At 37.7% G+C, this 21,494-nt stretch overlaps 2 protein-coding genes across 47 annotated transcripts in view; one reads left to right on the top strand and one right to left on the bottom strand.

Annotated features, from left to right (window-relative positions):
- Positions 1–16,499, top strand: part of PCM1 (pericentriolar material 1) — an 84,348-nt gene extending 67,849 nt beyond the window's left edge. For 44 of the 46 annotated variants that reach the window (XM_080662570.1, XM_080662567.1, XM_080662563.1 and 41 more), the window contains 11 exons: positions 58–194; positions 2,963–3,097; positions 5,227–5,424; positions 6,948–7,010; positions 7,272–7,407; positions 8,198–8,358; positions 9,278–9,350; positions 9,854–10,110; positions 12,930–13,022; positions 13,103–13,217; positions 14,435–16,499. In XM_080662570.1, coding sequence (XP_080518696.1) covers positions 58–194; positions 2,963–3,097; positions 5,227–5,424; positions 6,948–7,010; positions 7,272–7,407; positions 8,198–8,358; positions 9,278–9,350; positions 9,854–10,110; positions 12,930–13,022; positions 13,103–13,217; positions 14,435–14,460 — 1,394 coding nt within the window. In that variant the 3' untranslated portion in view covers positions 14,461–16,499. The remainder of the gene's footprint in view (positions 1–57; positions 195–2,962; positions 3,098–5,226; positions 5,425–6,947; positions 7,011–7,271; positions 7,408–8,197; positions 8,359–9,277; positions 9,351–9,853; positions 10,111–12,929; positions 13,023–13,102; positions 13,218–14,434) is intronic. The other 2 variants (XM_080662558.1, XM_080662565.1) reach the window with 1 other exon arrangement.
- Positions 16,500–19,147: 2,648 nt separating this feature from the next.
- Positions 19,148–21,494, bottom strand: part of ASAH1 (N-acylsphingosine amidohydrolase 1) — a 37,494-nt gene continuing 35,147 nt past the window's right edge. Inside the window, exons 13-14 of the mRNA XM_080660966.1 lie at positions 21,345–21,401; positions 19,148–20,228 (exon numbers count right to left, since the gene is read on the bottom strand). Of these exons, the coding sequence (XP_080517092.1) occupies positions 20,139–20,228; positions 21,345–21,401 (147 nt within the window). The 3' untranslated portion in view covers positions 19,148–20,138. The remainder of the gene's footprint in view (positions 20,229–21,344; positions 21,402–21,494) is intronic.

Here is a 21,494-nt window from a genome sequence, read left to right as displayed (position 1 = left end):
GTATAAATACATATAATGTCAGATTTTATTTTGCTACCATTTTCTTTTTAAAAATAGAAACTCCTATTATTGAAAATCATAGTTCACAACAAGCTGTAAGTGAAATTTCTACCGTCCCGTGTCCTAGAATTGATACTCAGCAGCTAGACCGACAAATCAAAGCAATTATGAAAGAAGTCATTCCATTTCTGAAGGTAAGCAGTAATTTTTAAAAATAAACTTTGGTTTGTTTTTTAATTCATACAAAGTATTCCATTGTAATAAATTGAGAAAACACGTAAACAAAAGCTAAAAATAACCCGTAGTTTTGTCACTCAAGAGATAGCCCCATCAACATTTTGGGAACCTTTCCGTAATATTTTCTACATATATATGTGAATTCTGCTTTCTTCATACATTATAAACATCTTTCTACAGCATATTTTTATGATTACACAATATTCTTTCATTATTTGTTCAGAAGTGCCTACTTTAAGCCAGGTTTTGTGGACATGGCAGTGAACAAATCAAAGTCTTTGCTGTCGTGGGAGCTTACATGCAAGGATGTTACTTATTTCAAAATAAGTAAATGTGTAACAGATAGTGATATGTGCCATGCAGAGAATTAAAATATGATGATATGATAGTGTCTATTTTAGATTGGATGGTCAGGGAAGGCTTCTGAAAAGGGAGCATTTAAGCAAAGATATGATGAATTAGGAGCCAGCTTAAACCAAGATCGTTCCAGACAGCGTTAAAGGCCTTAAGATAGGAGGAACTAACTTGGCTTGTTGAAGGACCCATGTAGTTGTAGGAAATTTGTGAGAGATGAAATTGGAGAGGGGGCAAGGGCCAGTTATGTAGAAAATTATAGGCCACGATTAGGAGTTAGGACTTCGTTCAGAGTTCAAGAGGAAACTTCAGGAGGGTTTTAAGCAAGAGAAAAACAAAGTCTGGTTTGTTTGTGGATAATTGATTATAGGGGTCAGTAGCGCAGTGAACTCAGATGAGACATAAATAGTGGCTTGGACGAAGGGTGTAGTACTAGAGATGGGGAGAAGTAGACAATTGAAATACACTTTGGAATCTGACAGGTCTTATTAATGGTAGATGGTTACCTGAAGCAGGCACTAGCTAAGGGAAAGGGGCTAGAATTGGGGCCTAGGACAAGATGATTCAACATCTAGAAGGTGTGCAAAAAAGGAAAAGCTAGAGTTTACCAAATAGGACTGCCAGTAGTGAGCTATGTTGATTGCTACTCTGGGGGTTGAGTATTCATAGAATAGAATTTTCTGTTACTTTATCAGTTCTTATTGTTAAATATTTATGTTTATCCTTTTTTCCCACTTTTATAAATACTTAAATGATTTAGCTAAATTTAAATATATATCCCATTTTTATTTCTTGAGAAGTAATTCTTATACAAAATTTCTTATTCTAAGGTTATGAATATTTTCAAGACTTTTGAGACATTATATTAAACTAGAGGCCCAGTGCACAGATTCGTGCACTGGTGGGGTCCCTTAGCCTGGCCTGCACCCTCTCACAATCTGGGACCCCTCAGGGGATGTTGGACTGCTGGTTTTGGCCCGATCCCTGCAGGCCAGGCCGAGGGACCCCACTGGTGCACAAATCTATGCACCAGGCCTCTAGTATGCATATAAGATCTTTGGTTAATCTCTTCCCACTCTCCCTTCTCCCCCCTTCCCTCTGAGATTCATCAGTCTGTTTCATTTTTCCATGCCTGAGCATCTGCCCCCTGGTGGTCAGTACATGTCATAGCTACTGGTCGAATAGTCGCTTAGGCTTTTATGTATATAGATTGTCCCTCAGAAAGGTTTAACAATTTATATTCCTACCAAAAGGGAGAGTAGGAGATTGGTAAGCAGTACTGTTAATTTTGTTTAATAACAATGAACAAGGCAAAGAAAAAAGTGTGCAAGAAATAGAAAGTGGGCCTAGCTGGGCAGCTCAGTTGGTTCGAGTGTCACCGGTACACCAAGGGTTTGGGTTCTATCTCTGGTCAGGGTCCGGGTACATAGAAGAAGTAACCAATGAATGCATAAGTAAGGGCGAAATCTCTCTCTTTCCCTCTCCATTCTTCTCTCTAAATTCAATAAGAAAGAAAGAGAGAAATGGAAAGTGAAGGCAAGACTTGTACTAGAGATGGCATTCTTACATTCTAATTTAAATGGAAATTTAAAGAATTAGAAATGAAAAGCCAGTCTCCCCTTTTCATTCAGATACAGCAAACTACAAAATATGTTGTAATTGGGCTCATTTCTTAAAATCTACTTGTACTTTTCAATGTGTAAGACAGTGACAATGGAAAGCTAACCATCATTTGGATTGTAGGTAGTTTGAACATGCTGCTAAAGCAAGCAAGGAAATGAGACTGTGTACTGGGTCCAGTGGTGAATTCTCTTAAAGGTCAAAGTGGCTTGTTAAGAAAGTTAGGACAGTGGTTCTCAACTGGGGGGTCATTTTGACTCTCAAAACATTTTGTAATGTCTAGTTACATTTTTAGTTATCAGGGCTTGGGCGGGTGGAGAGTACTACTGGCATCTAGTGCATAGAGACCAGAGTGCTGTGGACAGCAGCACAGTACGCAGATGCAGTAGTGCCACTTGAGAAAGCCTGAGGATGGTTGTAAGAGTAGTTGAACTGAACTGCAGACAAGAACACAGACAATGTGGAAACTATGGCATGAGTAGTTCTGCTTAAAGTACAGAAAAAAGTGATGAGAAGGTTTTAATCAGCCAGTTTCTTTTACTGGCTATTTGCTATGGTGAATCAAAATTTGCAAACCTCTTGACGTATACAGAGAGGGGTTGGGGAGTTGGCTATTCTTATGAATAAATTATTCCAAATGTATATCTGAATGTTGAAAAGCATCTATGCAAGAAAAATCTCATATTATGTGGATTGATATTTTTTGAACAATAGGTAAATTTATATCCTAACTAGCTAGGATTTTTCTCAGGAGCACATGGATGAAGTATGCTCTTCTCAGCTTCTGACTTCAGTAAGACGCATGGTGTTGACCCTGACTCAGGAGAATGATGAGAGCAAAGAGTTTGTAAAGTTCTTTCATAAACAGCTTGGAAGTATATTACAGGTAAGAGTTTATACTTGTATGACATAAATATGTACCACCTGATTAGGATTTTTTTTGCCATTTCAGGCATTCTACATTCAACTAGCTCTCCATCTAGCATTTATTTGGGTGACATTTTAATATTTTTTAGGTTATTCCTTTACCTGGTTAAAAAAAATTGTATTAGGGCCTGTGTCTTCATCTAATTTGATCATTGCTAAGGCCTCTCCCAACTCTAATAACACTTTGTTTTTATTCTTTTTTCTACTTACTAGGAAATTTCAAGTTTGAACTGTTGGAAAAAAAATGGTTTATGTGTATATATTTTTATTAATTTAAGAGAGGAAGGGAGAAGAAAAAAGAAATAGAAACATCAATAATGAGAGAGAATCACTGATCGGTTGCCTCCTCTGCATGCCCCCCACTGGGGATCGAGCCTGCAACACAGGCATGTGACCTTAACCAGAATCAAACCCTGGGCCCTTCAGTCAGCAGGCCAACGCTCTATCCACTAAGCCAAACTGGCTAGGGCTGGTTGAAAATTTTTTGTCCTATTTTCTCAAATAATTTTTTATCAGTCTGGGAAATTTTTTGAAGCTAGAAACCAGCTGTTGATTGTGGAGACTTCTTAGGCTATAACAGTAACCTTAAATTATGTTACAGTAGTGATTCTCAAGGGGGCGGGGGTCGAGTTTTCCTTCCAAGGAGACATTTAGACATGTTTGTAGACGTTTTATTTGTCACAACAGGCAGGGAGGCCTCCAGCATCTAGTGAGATGTTAATAGTGCCAAGGCTGAGAGAATCCTGTGTTAGGTAAGGATACCTTACATACTCCATATAATAAAAATCTCTATGGTTAAATTCACTTGTATATTTTCCCACTGAGATAGTTCAATGATGTGTATTGTTATTCCAAACTAGAAAATACATTTTAAAAATGTTTATTACAAAATTTTTCTATAAAAATTTTCCTTCCTATTCCTGTGTTTAAGTTGGTTTTACAGACAGTATTATTACTCTGCTATATTTTTTTAGTGTTTTTTTTTAGAGAGAGAGAAACATTGATGAGAGAGGGCCATTGATTGGCTGCCTTCTGCACCCTCTACTGGGAAACAGGCCTGCAACCTGGGCATGTTCCCTGACTGAAAATCGAACCTGTGACCTCTTGGTTCATGGGTTGACCCAAATTCTGAGTCACACCACTGGGCACTTTGCTAATTTTTAAAACCCTAAGCTTGATGCAAATTTCCATCACTATAAATTTTCCATTTTGTTTTTATTTGGACTAAGGTATAAATTATATGTAGTTTTAAAGTTGTCCTGGCTCTATTTAATATAACTAACATATAACTTATAAGGAATATAAGACATCAGTGGTATTATCCATTGTTTAAGAATGCTTAAGATAATTTTTAAGTAAGTGTATTTTTATAAATTTAGCTAACTTATTTCTACATGAAGAAATAACTCCCTTTTAGAATCAGGTTGAAAGAGATACTGTAATTTAAATACTTTTTGTTTATTAAGATCCATACAGTCCTGCCTCAATTTTGCCTACTATAATCATAATTTTGGGCAAATCCCAAAGTATAAATTTGGAAATAAGATTTTTTTTTCTACATCTCAGAAAATCTGCTTTTCTTTTATCCTACTCCTGATTTTTTTTCCCCAAGGGGACTCATATGAAGAATAAGGGTAGTGTACATTAAATCTTGCTTAAAGTATTGAAAGTTTTTCATGAGCTAGAGCTTAAATTTCTTTCTACTTTTTTCTTACAAAACCTGTTCAATTATTTTTTTTCCACAGGTACCACTATTTGTACTTCTTTCCATGATTGTGCTAGATCAGATAGTTTTTGGAGGGAGGGGACACCAGATATCATAGTTATTTGCCTGTTTTATAAAAAGCATAGTCCATATTTTTAGGAAGAAAGAAAAAGATAAATGGCTTTATTAAGAAGTATCTCAAATATAGCAGACTTGTTCATTTGATGTATTTCAGTTTGAATAGAATTGAGGTTTTTCAATATTTAAAAGTAATAAAATTGGTGTGTGTTTTTTAACCAGATGACTATTATAATTTAGATTTGTATTGCTCTATCCACAGTTAACATTTACTGTAATCTTAAAATATTTGGTTATTTGAATAGGATTCACTGGCAAAATTTGCTGGCAGAAAACTGAAAGACTGTGGAGAGGATCTTCTTGTAGAGATATCTGAAGTGTTGTTTAATGAGTTGGCTTTCTTTAAACTCATGCAAGATTTGGATAATAATAGTATGACTGTTAAACAGAGGTGCAAAAGAAAAATAGAAGCAGCTGGAGTGATACAATCTTATGCCAAAGAGGTAAATAGCATTCATTTTTATTTTTATTTTAAAAGTAATCATAATTAGCCTGTTAATATAATTATTATTATTCATAACTAAAATGATACTTGACCTCAGAAAAGCCATTTTAAAGTAATACCAGTTAATCAGATTATAAGTTGGTACAGATGCTAGCCCCGTACTGAATCTCTGTGATAACATCAGTGTCTATAGATCAGGAATACAGACAGGAAATGATGCTAAATGTGCATTGTGAGGTTCACATTCTTGTCACTCAGGTTCGCAGAGAAGAGGATGCCTGCCACAGCTCTTGCCTACCCCAGTAGATTCCCCGGGCATATGTACCACCCAGCCAACACACATGCTCATTTGTCAGTTAGGACTTGGTTGCACATCCCTCTAGCTTCTTATACCCTAGTAAGTTAATCGCGTGTGAAATTGGATGAGGCTTTTCCCTCAACTTGAGGTATCCCTAGATCTTCACCCTATTCTTGACTCCCTAATCATGAACGGGAAAGCAGGTCAAGACCCAGAACATAATGGGATAACCTTTCCTCCTTCAGTCTAAAGTAGATAAAGTCAAGCCATCTGTTTCACGCTTTGTATAATGTTTTTATTCTAGACATAAAGAAGTTTCAGCCATTGCTTAGAGCTTGAAAAAAATAAAACAGGATAATAACATAATAAATGATTGAGAGGACTACTTTAGATAGGCAGTCTCATAAGGCTGTCTGAGGAGGGGAAATAGGAGCTAAGGCATGAAAGACAAGGGGTTTATAATGATGCTGAAGGGGAAGAGCATTCCGGGAGGAGAGAACTTAAGTGTGAAGACTCGCAGGATTGAACAGTTTGGAGAACAGGGAGAAAGCATTAAATGAATTGAGAGTGTAGGAGGGTGAATTCACAGAAGTAGATTAAAGCCAAATTACAGAGCCTTACAAACTGTGATAAGGGCCTTTCATTTTTTTCTAAGCATGATAGAAATCCGTGGGAAAGTTTGAAATAGAGGAGTGATGTAATCTCATGTACAATTTAACATTTTTGTCTGGGTACAAAAAAGAGTTGTAGAGAGTAGAGAAAGAGGCAGAGAGACCACATATAAGGCTGTGTTCGTCCAGTGAGAAATGAGGTGTCCTAGCTGAGTGTTCACAACAGGCACACTTTGGTGATTGAGTCAGTAAGGCATTCCAATAGTTGAGATGTTGGTAATAAAAGTACAGGCTGCTTCCTGGTTTTCTCACTTGGGCATTTGTGTAAATGAAGGGCCATTTACTGAGACGGGGAAGACGAAAGGAGGATAGCATTTAGATTTTTGTTTTAGACTTAGTAAATTTGAAATAGCTCTTCTGAATCCAAGGAGATGTCAGTTGGCAGTGTTGCTTTGGTTTTGATAATTTAAAAGATTTAAATAAAAGTTTAATTTACATTTCTAAGAAGCATTCAACTCTTTGGATGATGCAGCCTTTGTTAAAACTTACTGAATACAGAAGTGTAATGCTGAAACGTTACCCCTAAATTCTGTTTAATTTATTTGCTTATAGGCCAAAAGAATTCTTGAAGGAGATCATGGCTCAGCTGCTGCAGAAATTGATGAGGAAGACAGAGTACGTGCTAATTAATTTGTGCCTAACAATAATGCTTTCAAAATGAGATTAAATGATTTTAACAGCTTTTACCTTTTGAGAGCAAAGTATATTATCAAATGTCCTTTCTTCTGACTAATCTTTGTTTCTTTTAAAAACAAAACTAAAATGATTGTGTCTTTTATTAGATAATGACTATTATTAATTTTTATGATAGTCTTACTATGTATCTTTTTAAAATATACTTTAAGAAATTAATTGCTCAAATTTATTTGTGGCTAGGACAAGGATGAGACCAAAACAGTTAAGCAGACTGAAACATCTGAGGAGTATGATGGTGACGCTCCCAAAAATATGAGATCTGATATTTCTGATCAAGAGGAAGATGAAGAAAGTGAAGAATGTCCAGTGTCTATTAGTAAGTTTCAAGGTTTCATGCTAGGATCATACACTTGTTCTTTGTTGGTTTGTTTTGTTGTTGTTAATCCTCACCTAAGGATATTTTTTTCATTGATTTTTAGAGAGAGTGGAAGGGTGAGGTGCAGAGAGAGAGAGAAACATCTATGTGTGAGAGAGAAATCAAATGGTTGCTTCACACATGTGTCCTGACATGGCCAGGGATCGAACCTGCAACTCAGATACTGGCCCTAGACTGGGAATCCAACCCTCCACCCTTTGGTACAAAGGTCGATGCTCTAACTACTGAGCAACACCAGCCAGGGCCATGTACTTGTTCTTTATAAGTCTCTTACTGAAACAGTTTGGTGAAATGTAATGAATATAGAATTAGGTGTCCGACAACTCTGAATTTGAATTGCTGTGTAATCCTGACTAAATTACTTGTTCTGCACCACAGTTTTTTCTAGTACTTACTGTTTTGAAGATTTCAGATGTTATATGTAAAGCAATTGGACAAGCCCTAGGTGGTTTGGCTCAGTGGATAGAGCATCAGCCTGCAGACTGAAGGGTCCCAGGTTCGATTCCAGTCATGCCCGGGTTGCAGCCTCGATCCCCAGTAGGAGGCGTACAGGAGGCAGCTGATCAATGATTCTCTCTCATCATTGATGTTTCTTTCTTTCCCTCTCCTTTCCTCTCTGAAGTCAATAAAAATACTTTTTTTAAAAAAGCACTTGGATAATATAAGAATGCAATAAATTGTAGATATTAAGTGCTGAAAATTTACCAAAAAATTGTGTTATCCATCGTAGATTTGTCCAAAGCTGAAACTCAAGCACTGACTAATTATGGAAGTGGAGAAGATGAGAATGAAGATGAAGAAATAGAAGAATTTGAAGAGGGACCTGTAGATGTCCAGACTTCACTTCAGGCTAACACTGAAACTACAGAAGAAAATGAACACGATGACCAGGTATCCCACTGTAGATTAACACACTTCCCCCGTCATAACTACTAAAAGCAGATCCTTTTAAAGATGTCAAAATTTACAGCTTCCCCATTCTCATGTTCATGAATACAAAATTTTAAAACATCTTTGACTGCTAGTATTCTGGAGCTAGATGTGAGAATGGGGCTGAGGGTCTCACCATTATACAGACTCACTGAATCCTGTTTTCAATGTGACACGTTGCCCTGTCCTTATTCGTGCTTTCCATACCCCACTCCTACCCCAGATGGCCCCCTAGGCCTGAGAATTACTGATTTCTCCAAAATGCAATCTCCCGTTTTCTGTTGAAGTTGAGGGGAAGGAATCTAGGTGTCCACGTTTTCCTTAAACGAATTCATGTATCCACCACTACCCCCCTTTTCATCACCAACTCCCCACCACAATATTCCTTCCTAGAATCTGGCACTTCTAATTATGAGGTGATCTTAGTTTTTGTTTTCTCCTGCTGCTGAAGGCACATAGCTTTGTTCATCTTTCGCCCCTCCTGGTCAGTTCCTCTTTCATTCTTTTATCATCTAGATATAAACAGATGTAAGTTTTATTTAACCAGTTAACTGTCACGATATTTTGAATTTAATTAAAAAAGGTCCACCACTTGCGTCTATAAATGCTTATGGTGTACAAATGGTTAAGATAGAGTCTGACCTGAAAAAATAATAAAAAATAGTGTAATCCATAATATTCCAGTTCTGTGTACTTGAGGTTCTTTACAGAGAAGAGGAAACTTCTTTACTTAGTTATCTTGAAATTGCAATCACAGCCTCCTTGAAATACTTTTAGAAGATATTTTTAAATTCTTTTGTACAAAAGCCACATAGTAGTAACCACCTGTCTAGTGACCATATATTTTAGGCCTTACTATCAAAAAATTTTTCCCTTCTAGGTTCAACAGAACTTTGAAAAATCAGCAGAAAGCAAAAATGTCCCATCAGAACAAGAACCCACTACTAGTAAAGGTAAGAAATCTAAATAAGTATTCAATTTTAAGATTATTTAAAGTGCTATTTATATGCTTAAAAATTAAAAAGAAAAAATTCTTAGCTAATGTAAGTTTGAAGGTATTTTGGGCCTAATGTATGCCCCTTTTCTCCCCCTAAAAATGCAGAAAACATGAGGGTTTTGTTTTCTGCCAACAGTTGTTAAAGAAAAGTTGACATACCTAAATACACAGAAAAATATCTATAAGGAAGATATCTTTAGATAGAAATGTGGGGGATTTAAAAAAAACACACACACCTGTTCCTGGGTTTATGCATTAGAAATCAGATGGATTTTAGGAATCTATTTAAAACAACCCCAATTAAATTTGGAAACTTGATAAGGAAAATTTATAGTTGCCTTTCTTTTGTTCTTAAATGTCTTAAATGCTCTGACTCATACATACTGCCTTTATTTCGTGTAGTAATAAAATTTAACAGCTGTTTCATTACACTAATGCTGAGATTTTTCTTTATGACAGATGACCAGGATAGTGTTCCTATGAAACCGTGTTACCTCAATATCTTGGAAAATGAGCAACCTCTAAGTAGTACTGTCCAAAAGGACTCGCTTACTACCACTGATGCATCTAAACAGCCTAGCGCTTTGCCTTTACCTTTAACTGAAATTGAAACCTTGGTGCCTAGAGTCAAAGAAGTTAAATCTGCTCCGGAAACTCCTGACAGTTCTCTGGCTGGAAGTCCTGATACTGAATCTCCAGTGTTAGTTAATGACTATGTATGTATCCACTTACCTTTCTAAATATTTCTGCATTTCATTTCTGTGCATATTTATTTTCAGGTTAACATTTTCAGCATGTAAACACAACCTTTATGTTTAGGTTTAGAAACTGTCAATATCTTACTCAAACTTATTTTAAACTTTGAACAGAAGGGTGATTAAGGTGACTATCTCAATACCTAAAAGCTATTCTACTGTATATAATTTTGAGAATGGAAGAGATGAGTTTTAGGTGGCAAACTGAAGGGAGTTCATTTTTAAGTTCAGATCTGATAGGATAATGATATTTGAATCAGCATTATTCCTTTATACTACTCATACATGACTTTTCAGCTGTTTACAGCATTTCATAAATTTTGATAAACCTGAAAGTTTACATTTGGAATGGGAAATTAAACAATTTGACAGCAATAGTCTTTTTTACAAATATATTTTTTTATTGATTTCAGAGAGGAAGGGAGAGGGAGAGAGAGAGAGAATCATTGATTGGCTGTTTCCTACACTCTCCCTCCCCCCATTGGTGATTGAGCCCCACAACCGGGGCATGTGCCCTGGCCGGAAATCACACCATGATCTGGTTCACAGGTTGATGCTCAACCACTGGGCCGCACCAGCTGGGCAGCAAGAGTCTTTATGGCTATACACTGAATGACAGAAAACAATGCTAGGAAATATGCTACCGATTCAGCACCTTTGTATCAATTTAATTTTATAGCAAGCAGGTTTATTTTTTGGATTCTTGGGTTGTGTATGTTTTATATACTTCGTCTTATCAGCAAAAATGAAGGGATTTATAACAATGTACTCTTAGGTCTAAGAGTGTGTTTCCTGTATTTTTAAAATTTACATCAATTTTCTTCCGAAAGATAGATTTACAATTACAATTTTATAATTTCTCAGAAAGGGGGCTTAAAATGTTTCAAAAAACATTAGAAGAGTAATTCTTAACTCTGTTTTATTTTCTTCATTAACAGTAAAATTATACACCTAAAACTCTTAAAGTTACATGTTAGATTTATTCCTATTATCATTGATGAGTTGCTGAATGAAGTACTGCATGAAATTAACTTGAAATACTATCTAATAAAAGAGTAATATGCAAATTAACCATCACTACGCTACACCCACAAACCACGCCCACTAGCCAATCAGGAGCGCATATGCAAATTAACCCCAACCAAGATGGCTGCGGCCACGGAGAGAGCAGGAGGGAGGCTTGGGTTTCCCCGGCGATGGAGGAAGCCAAGCTTTCCGCACACCCTGGCCGGCCCAGGACTCCACTTAAGGCTACAAAGTTTCAATTATAGAAGTTAAATAAATCCCAACAGAAATGGCTGCCGCCACGGAGGGAGCAGAAGGCTTGGCTCCGCTCCAGGCTACAAAGTTTTAATTGTAGAAGATAAATAAATCCCAGATACCAGGGCCTCCGCTTGGGCCGCTGTGGGGCGTGGCTGGCCTGCAAACCACCACAGGCCCCTCGCCCAGGCCACCCCACACGCCGGCCACTCCACACCCCAAGGGAACCCCCACCCTGATCCAGGACACCCTTCAGGGCAAACCAGCTGGCCCCCACCCGTGCACCAGGCCTCTATCCTCCTATCTAATAAAAGAGTAATATGCAGATTGACCATCACTCCAACACACAAGATGGCTGCCCCCATGTGGACACAAGATGGCCTGCAGGGGAGGGCAGTTGGGAGGGACCAGGCCTGCAAGGGAGGGCAGTTGGGGGCGATCAAGCCTGCAGGGGAGGGCAGTTAGGGGTGACCAGGCCGGCAGAGGAGGGAGGTTGAGGGCAAACAGGCTGGCAGGGGAGCAGTTAGACATCAATCAGGCTGGCAGGGGAGTGGTTAGGGGGTGATCAGGCTGGCAGGAAGAAGCGGTTAGGGGCAATCAGGAAGGCAGGCAGGCGAGCAGTTGGGAGCCAGCAGTCCTGGATTGTGAGAGGGATGTCCGACTGCCCTACCGGGATCGGGTCTAAATGGGCAGTCGGACATCCCTCGAGGGGTCCCAGATTGGAGAGGGTGCAGGCTGGGCTGAGGGACACACACCCCGTGCACAAATTTCGTGCACTGGGCCTCTAGTTAGATTATAAAGGGTCTTGAATTTGAGGCAAGGACACTATTGAAGGTTTTTGCATAAGAAAGTGACATGTTTATAGTCATGGTTTTTGAAGAAGAATCTATCTGATGGCTATATAAAATATGTTGTCAAAGGAGCAATGTTAGGAGTCTCCATTATCATATAAATACAAAATAGGAGCTAAATGGGAAATGGGTGAGAAATGGTTCAAGAAAAAGAAAAACCTACAGTTTCCACTTGGGTAATGGTAGGATGAAATACTATTAAAACTCGAGAGGAGAACTAAGAGAATAAGAGAATTCAAGTTCCGGTGTGAGCTGGTCAGAGATATGAGTACTAAATTCCTGCCTCATTTTTCTGGTTGAGCCTTCACAGATTGATATTGAAAGTCTGTAAATGTTTACTTAGATTCTGCTGGATACAGCTCTGATGTATTCTGTAAACATATCAAGGACCAAGTGCTTGCTTCTGTTTTCAGCCAATTATTTCTTCCATTAGCCCATATAGACTGGCTCTTTGTTTTATAAAATGAGAACAAAAACACAAAGTATGTTCCCTACCTGAAAGTATGTAACCCTTCCTGTGAACTCTAGGTTTCTGTTTCATTATAGAGTTTAATTATATTAGAAAACCAAAGATGATAGAATTTTGTCTCTTGGCATGGGTGACTTTCGTTTTAAAAACAGAGATGAAGTGGATTGCCTTCATTAAATGCTAATTTGTTTATATTACAGGAAGCAGAATCTGGTAATATAAGTCAAAAATCTGATGAAGATGACTTTGTGAAAGTTGAAGATTTACCACTCAAACTGACAATATATTCAGAGGTATGTGGCTCTCTTTAATTAAACTTATCTTTAACAAATATTGTTAAGATGGAAATAATTTTTTTTTCATCATTCCAAAGGCAGATTTAAGGAAGAAAATGGTAGAAGAAGAACAGAAAAACCATTTATCTAGTGAAATATGTAAAATGCAGAGTGAAGAATTAGCTGGGAATTCTCAGACACTAAAGGAACCTGGTATGAGTTATTAGTTTTAACCATATCATATTGAAAATTTACTCAGTCTTACACCATCATTCATAAATGGAAAGTGGGTATTTAGACCTAGCTCTCCTTTCAATGTTCATACTGGGGTTTTTTGGTTTTCTATTTGCTGCCTTTGTTATTTTTAATATATACATTTCCTAGTTTCATCAGCTTTGGTCATTACCCAGTTAGTCCTTCCTTCTTCCTTTTTCCTTCTGTTCAGTTTTCATCATATTCTTACATTATTAAGGTTGTTAAACACTTATTTTTATTTTTGTTGTTAATCCTCACCTGAGGATATTTTTCCATTGATTTTTAGAGAGAGTGACAGGGATGGGGAGAGACAGAGAGAGAGAAACATCTATGTGAGAGACACACATTGGTCAGTTGCCTCTTGCACAGGCCCCAACCAGGGCCAGGAATCAAGCCTGTAACTGAGGTAAGTGCCCTTGACCTGAATTGAACCTGGGACTCTTCAGTCCACAGGCCAACAAAATCTTCTCTATTTTCCTGAAGATGGTTCTATATAAATATGATTCATCGCAGAGCCAAGTGATAGTCCCAGATTTCCTTTATAGTCTAATAGCACAACCTCTGGGCCACTCAAAGAGTTCTTGCATCAAGGTCCGAAGATGATTTTTGTTATTGTCTATCAATTTATCATTAACTAAAATCATGTAAGATTTTTGTTTGGAAGTGGGGTGAAGAGAAGGGCAGACCAAATCTCAAACCTTCAGTTACTTTCCCCGTCTTCAGCCGAGTTCCCATTTCAACTGGTACCCGTCTCATAGTGTGTCCAGGCCGCGCTGCTTCCACTCCCACTGAACCTCCCTGTTTTAGCGTCTGGGAACGTGATGGTGTCTTCTGTCCTCTGTTCTCTCAGAACCACTCTTCTTTTGTTGGTTTGGATTTAATTCATTTTACACTCCCCCACGGACCCCCCTCCTACCCACCCCTGAGAGAGAGAGAGGAAGTATCTGCTCAGGAGTCTGCCATCTTAAAACAGAAACCCTCATCTATTCTTTTAAAACTCTTACTGTGTGTTATCAGGGAAATATCGTAGCAAGCTAAATTAGTATTTCCTTGGTAATAACTTTATATTAAAAGCAAATATTTTAATGGAAGACAAAATTATTAGAGTAAATTCTAGTAAGTAAAATTTTAATTCAAGTAATTTATAAGACCTTAATTATTATTTTGTTTTTCAGAAACAGTGGGGGCCCAAAGCACATGAGATATCTTCAGAGGCTCATCTAACTCTCTCTTTACATAGTCAATGCATATATGAAAATGGTTCTAAATAAACATCTGTTTTGAGCTGTATAAAAATGTAAATTAGTTTGACACTGCATTTTTGATAGGTGTGCTAATTTCTGCCCATGGCAGTTAACATAAGCAACTAACTTCTGGACAGATTCAAGCCTTGATACACTGTGGGGTTTTCTTTTTCTCTTTCCTTTTTTCCCCCCATTGTGATGTTTGGTAATGTTGAATTTAAAATGTAGTTTTAAATAAAGTTTGAACTTACCTGTAAAGTATCTTTTTTGGAAATTATGTTGAATTCCATATAGCAAGATACTGCACTATATAATTAGGCTGTTCAAAGAGGTAGTGGTCGAGAGTTAGAGAAATACATTATTATAAAGTCTAGCCATTATGGCAGGCTTCCAAATAATGCCAGTGTTACTGCTCTTGGGTCTAATGTTCATATCTTATTCCTGTGCAAGATAGGACAGGTTATAAAGGTTTCTAGGATATCTGTGAAGTTATCGTAGAATATATATTAATACACTATTCAAATTGGATAATAAGTTTAGAACACATGTCCTTAGTACTGATTAGATAATTTCCAGAATTTTATTCCTATCTATGTTTTCTCCATCTGAAAAGAAAAATGTTTTATATAATCACAGAACATTTCTGCACAGACAGTAACATTGTAGTTAATTTTAAATGAAAAACCGGGCTCTTCCAAGTGTGGATTAATAGAAATAAATCCATGTACCAGAACATTAAGGTTAGGTATGCCTTTGGATGAACTATTGAGATGATAGTTTAATACCAAAGCATAGCAGTTGCTTCTGTGAGTAGTGACAAAGATGAAGTATTGAGTAATGAAAATCTGTGTGACTTCATTACTAAGTCAGCCAGCTTTTAAAAGATGGTTTACCTTAGATCCCAAACTTGCCATAGACCTAGTAATGCTCCACAGAACCAGTTAACAGTTATTTATTCCAGGTATCTTTTAAATTTGTTAAAAAGTGACAAATACCCTATGAAAATTGGTTGGTAATTTTCAGGGAAATTGAAACAATAAGTTAAATTTTATGTATACTCCAATTCTGTGTTTGTTTTCTAGGTTGTATAGGAGGGGGAAACTTCATTTTGGTACTCAAGCCAGGCCTCACATATTGACTCTCTCTCCCTCTGTGTGCATGTTAAGGTTGGATATAATGGAAGAGTTGTACTCATATCTTAGTTGTTACTGTAGTACCTATGATCCTTATCAGACTTGTTTATTTGACTTAATGTTATAGCTGCTGTAATCATTTTAGTAGATAACTAAATTTTAAAATACCTAGAGCTTGAGAGCAAATAACTAGTTTCCTATGTTTTTCCCTAGTAGCTATTGCTAAAGAGTTAGGTATTTAATATTCCTGTCTGTCTTAATTTATATGTTAAAAATTTGGTTAGAAATAAAAGAGGGAGAAAAGGTCAAAATGAGAGAGAACCCTACACAGGTTGAGATAATGTCTGACGTAGTGAGTGCAACAGACTGTGCAGGTACTCTTTGTATTTTGTAACATTCACTTTGGGTAAATGCTTTTTCACTGTTAATAAATGTATATCCTGCATATGACCCTGAATTGCATTTTCATTTAAATTGACATATTTATGCTTAGAATTTATTCCAGAATTGGGGCTTGACAATTTTAGATGTAAAAAGAAATCAAAACATAAAAAATAATGGCATATATCAACTAGCCAGAGAGACGATTTATTAAACTTGAGACTGTTTTTCTTACAGTGCAGGTATGTTCTACTATTTCTATCTTATGTGGAAGACATTTTTGTATTTATTTAAACTTTAACTGGCATATTTCTGGCTTGTTGCTAAACTTTAATATAAACAGGCCATTCTTGATCTGTCAAAGAAATAATTGGCTCTGGATTTCACTTGTTTCGCTGTAAAAATGTGGTTGCCCTGTCACCTATCCTGGAAGAGGCAGTGTTTCTTGTTGTTCTTGCTGTACAACTCTAATTGTTACTTTAGCATTTGCTATCTTTACATGTCTGGTTCTTTCCTCATATTGACTGTTGCTTCTGATTAAGGAATGGGGGAATCCTATGCCTACAAATGGCTTTGATTCAGATTTAAGCGGAGTTTTAATTATCAATTCATTTCATCTGCCCAGACTCAGAAATATCCACAAATGAACCTTTGAGCCCTAGCTGGTTTGGCTCAGTGGATAGAGCCGACGCCTGTGGACTGAAGGATCCCAGGTTTGATTGTGGTCAGGGGCACATGCCGGGGTTGCAGGCTCAATCCCCAGTAGGGGGTGTGCAGGTGGCAGCCGATCAGTGATTCTTTCATCATTGATGTTTCTCTCCCTCTCCCTTCCTCTTTCTGAAATCAATAAAAATATATTTTAAAAAAAACCTTTGGGCCAGCAATTTACAGGAAACTATTGATTTGGTTATTTTGAAAAATAGTAACGTTTCAGTACAACAGAGTTCTCTCATATAATATTCTTTTTTTAAAAAAATTATTGTTGAAAGTATTACACATGTCCCCCTTTTTCCCCCCATTGACCTCCTTCAGCCCATAGCATGTTTAAAACCATCCTGTTTTTAAAAAAATATATTTTATTGCCGAAACCGGTTTGGCTCAGTGCCGAAACCGGTTTGGCTCAGTGGATAGAGTGTCGGCCTGCGGTCTGGAAGGTCCCGGGTTCGATTCCGGTCAAGGGCATGTACCTTGGTTGCGGGCACATCCCCAGTGGGAGGTGTGCAGGAGGCAGCTGATCGATGTTTCTCTCTCATCGATGTTTCTAACTCTCTATCCCTCTCCCTTCCTCTCTGTAAAATATCAATAAAATATATTAAAAAATATACATATATATATTTTATTGATTTTTTAACAGGAAGGGAGAGGGATAGAGAGTTCGAAACACCGATCAGCTGCCTCCTGCACAACCCCACTGGGGATGTGCCCACAACCGAGGTACATGCCTTTGACCGGAATTGAACCTGGGACCCTTCAGTCCGCAGGCCGGTGCTCTATCCACTGAGCCAAACCAGTTAGGGCAAGGCCATCCTATTGATCAAATGACATCATGAAAGAATTTTTTTAAGTATTTTTTTTTTAAATTGATTTTGAGAGAGAGTAAGGGAGAGGGAAGCATCAATCAGCCACAACCCCAGCATGTGCCTTACTGGGAATTGAACTGGCAACCTTTCAATGCAAGGGACAATGCCCAACCAACAGAGCCACACGGGCCAGGGCAACATCATAGATTTTCAAATTATAAAGTGCTATGCCAGTTCACATTAGTAATATTTAACATTGGTGTTAAACCTCTTTTTTAGTGAGACTGTGGACAATTAAGAGCTCTTCCATCTCTATTGCTCCTTCACCTGTTGGATATTCAGTATTTTCCTAGAAGAGGAATATGAGTGAGTCTGTCCCATGGTCATGTAAATGTTTTGGTGACGAGTGCTATACAAATGTAAGGCACATATGTATCCATGTTTGAGGAAAGAAAGGCACAGGAAAGGGGATCTACCAGAACCCATACTTGGTTCCATATGTTCTTTGCTTAACAAATGTTCTTTTCTAACATGTCCTGGCTCTGTACTCTTTTTGTAATTTTCCCCTCTACATAAGGCTGTGAGGTCTAAAGATAAAGAGCCTTCGTTCTAGTGGATCTTAGATGTAGTTTTCCCAGTGTCACCATTCTAGTTATTGTACATTTCATTCTCTCTCCTCTTTCCATTCTCTCTCTTACTGTCCCTCCCAACGTTTAAGACATAGAAAAATGGAGTTCAGTTAAGCTACAAATTAGTATTTCAGATAACTTTTTGGATTATATAATTGTCAGTTTCACCTTGAATTATATCACATATGATTGCCCCTTGTTTTTTCTCCTTACCTAAAACTAGGTGGAGAAATTATAGCCCCTGGTTTGGATGCAACCAGTCCAGGATTATTATCCAGCATTTCTAAAAATACAATCTCATTAATGTCCTCTCCAAATTAAAATAGCAATTACCACTACTATCCAGGGGGAACCATTGTCAACCTATTTGTAAACATCTCCTCCTAATCATCTTTTTATGTTCTAGGTGTATATCTAATTTATGCATAAGCATATATAAAGTATTATGTAAATAGGCCTGCCTATACTATATATCCTAAAGTAAACAACTCTACTTCAAATTTTAATATCAGTTATTACCTTCACACACTTTAATTTAGTCCTGAGGAATCAGTATGAAACAATTAGCATCCCATTTTATTGTGCGTAGCAAAGGCTACTTGAGAAAAATAATACAAGTTTACCTCACATTTTTATAAAAGGAACAAAATTCCAAGTAAAGTTTTTTACATTAATTGAATCCTATTTTAACACAAATCCTCTTAAAATTCTTGCTTCAGGTAAGACAATACTGGCACCACTGTAATTTTGAGGTAACAAACCAAGAAAACCTCCATTCTGGGAGGAAAAGCTGCCTTTGAACGTCTGCACACGGCTGGTAACAGTGGGGAAAGAAGTGGCAAGGATTGTCGTGTAAAACTGTAACCAGTCATAAGCTGATAACCCATTTGCACAATTCTTATCATTCACACACACTCAGGAGCTTTGATTTCTCCATAATAACTCCCACCCTCAAACCAGCACGTCGTCGTACACTCAGTACACAGGGCTGCTGACACTGCTTTATTGGACGTCATGAGTACAACTGACATGGAAATGAAGTGGATACAGTCATGCCCAACTGGCATGCAGTTCACAGTTAATTGTGAGAGTTTGAAAAGTTAACAAGTGCGATTAGCATTTTTCATAAATATATTGATTTCTGAAAAACATTTTTAGTAACTACTTAGTTTAAAAAAATACATATTGGTCAAAAGGAAAAACTATTAAGTGGATGATCCCTACGAAGGTTAAAAAAATGGGTTCACATCCCATTTTGCACAAGTCTGACCTGTTTATCTACTATTCACAGAACCTGGGCCTTCGTTTTTGAAGTTAACGTCCTGGGGTTTCTGGGAGATAGGGTCATAACGAAAAAGGAAATACCTCCATTCTGTGAATAAAAGACTGTTGCAGACTGATTGCTTCATGACCCTAAAAATTACTTCTATTCAGAGTCAAAGGCCCAGGTATTGCCCATTAAGAAATACACAGTTGAATGTATTTCTCCCTCCAAAGTTAGTGAAATAACATTGCTGTCACAAACAGGAGACAGTGGCATACTGTATTGAGTTATCAATTAGTACCAGGAGGAAAAGACTGCTATACAGGAAATATACAAATCTGTAGATAAAAGTGGAAAACAATTTGCTGTAACTATTATGCAGATGTACTGATTCAGCGCCCACAAGACTCTTGCTATGGAAGTGGGTCCCACGATAGTTTAACTGCCCATCCCCAAATGTCCAAGTGAAATGAAACTCAACAAATTCTAAATGATTGTTGTACTTAAATTATCTGTAAATAAGAACAATCAACTGTTGCAGCACAAATGCCTGTGAATTGTAAACATACAAAGATGAACACGCTCATGCCTTAAAGAGAAGCCGCCCCGAGTCTTAGTTTTTGGTCGGAGATCAGATGGCTGCACTAGTGGGCCACGTGTGAGCTCCCCCCTTGATGTCGCAGTGCGTTCTGCAGGCCAGGTGTGTGCTCACCAACCTACACAAGGGTCTGGGCAATCCCGCAGGTAAGTTTCAAATTGACCTTTGGTAACGTCCATCAAGGTTGTGAATACAGTCAGCTGAAAGAAAAGTTATTTTTACTTTAAGGATGTTTTCAATTCTAAGATGTCCTGATTCATATTAGCATTTCCCATGGAACTGCTATATATAGTAGTATATATAAATATATAAAACAAATGTTATATATAATATTAACTCTAAATAATAGTAAGTTAATAAAACAACTGACTTCAACAGACTATTTTTCCAGGTTGTGAATATGATAGGCTTGGGAGAGAAGCAAGGTCTCTTCCTGGGCAGCACGCTGCTTCACCAGCGATGCTGTAAGACGTAGCCTTCAGCTTACAATCTGTAGTCATGCAAAGCCTAATGGTGTACTATGGAGTATGAACAGTTTTGCTTTAGCTGTCCTTATCCTTGAGTCATATACAGTGGGGGACACTATGCAGGCATGTAGATTACAAGGCATACACACGAGGCACATGGGATCTAAATAACCACTGTGAGCTCATGATGATGGCATGGGCCAAACAAGAAGTATGGCAGGGTCAGTGGGCTTAAGGAAGGCTTCCTGTAGGAGCCAGGTTCGGGTTTAATGCTATGGGCAGAGGTGATGGAGGCAGGCTGATTTTAGGGAGGGGGAGGGGGAAGGACCAAAGAGAAGGACAAATGGGAAAATCAGGGTGTGTATATCCAGAATACACAAGGGTGACTTACTCTAGTACATTGGGTGACTAGGGAACGGCATTTTTAGCTATCGTGTGGGGAAAAGATAAAAGGATGTAATAGAGTTTACGAGAAACCCTAATCCACCAAGACACAAAGCTCTGCCTCCAAATGGACTTCGGTCAGGTTTCAGGTGCTAGCTGTAGTGTATAGCATAAGGTTCTGGTGGACAGGGAGAAGTCGAGGCTAAAATGCTACCCTTAATTCAGTGCCATGTAAGTAAACCTAGAAACAAGACTCTGACCCAGCTGACATCCAAGCCACTATGATCGGTTTCTTTGTCCCGTCCCAACAGTTAATATTTGTCACACAAAACATTTTTAAAAACTGGCCTTAAGCTGAGCATGCCTTGTGATTTTAGCTCTGATTTCTCCAATGATAACAAGGAAAGATAAAACAGGACCAAATTCTTTTCCCTAAAAGCAAATATATGTATATATTTTAAATACCTTGTTGAGGACAGGTTTTGTTGACAGGATATCATATATAGTTGGTAATGAGATATTCTAAAACACAAGAATAGTTTGTTCAGTACATTAAATACATCAACAGCCTTATCCACACAAATGGGTCATTAGAAACCAAGACATTGTCCATCA

This window comes from Plecotus auritus (genome assembly GCF_963455305.1).
Source record: "Plecotus auritus genome assembly, chromosome: 3".
Lineage (NCBI taxonomy): Eukaryota > Metazoa > Chordata > Mammalia > Chiroptera > Vespertilionidae > Plecotus > Plecotus auritus.
The sequence above is the reverse complement of the archived record's forward strand: the minus strand, read 5'-3'. Positions and strand labels throughout refer to the sequence as shown.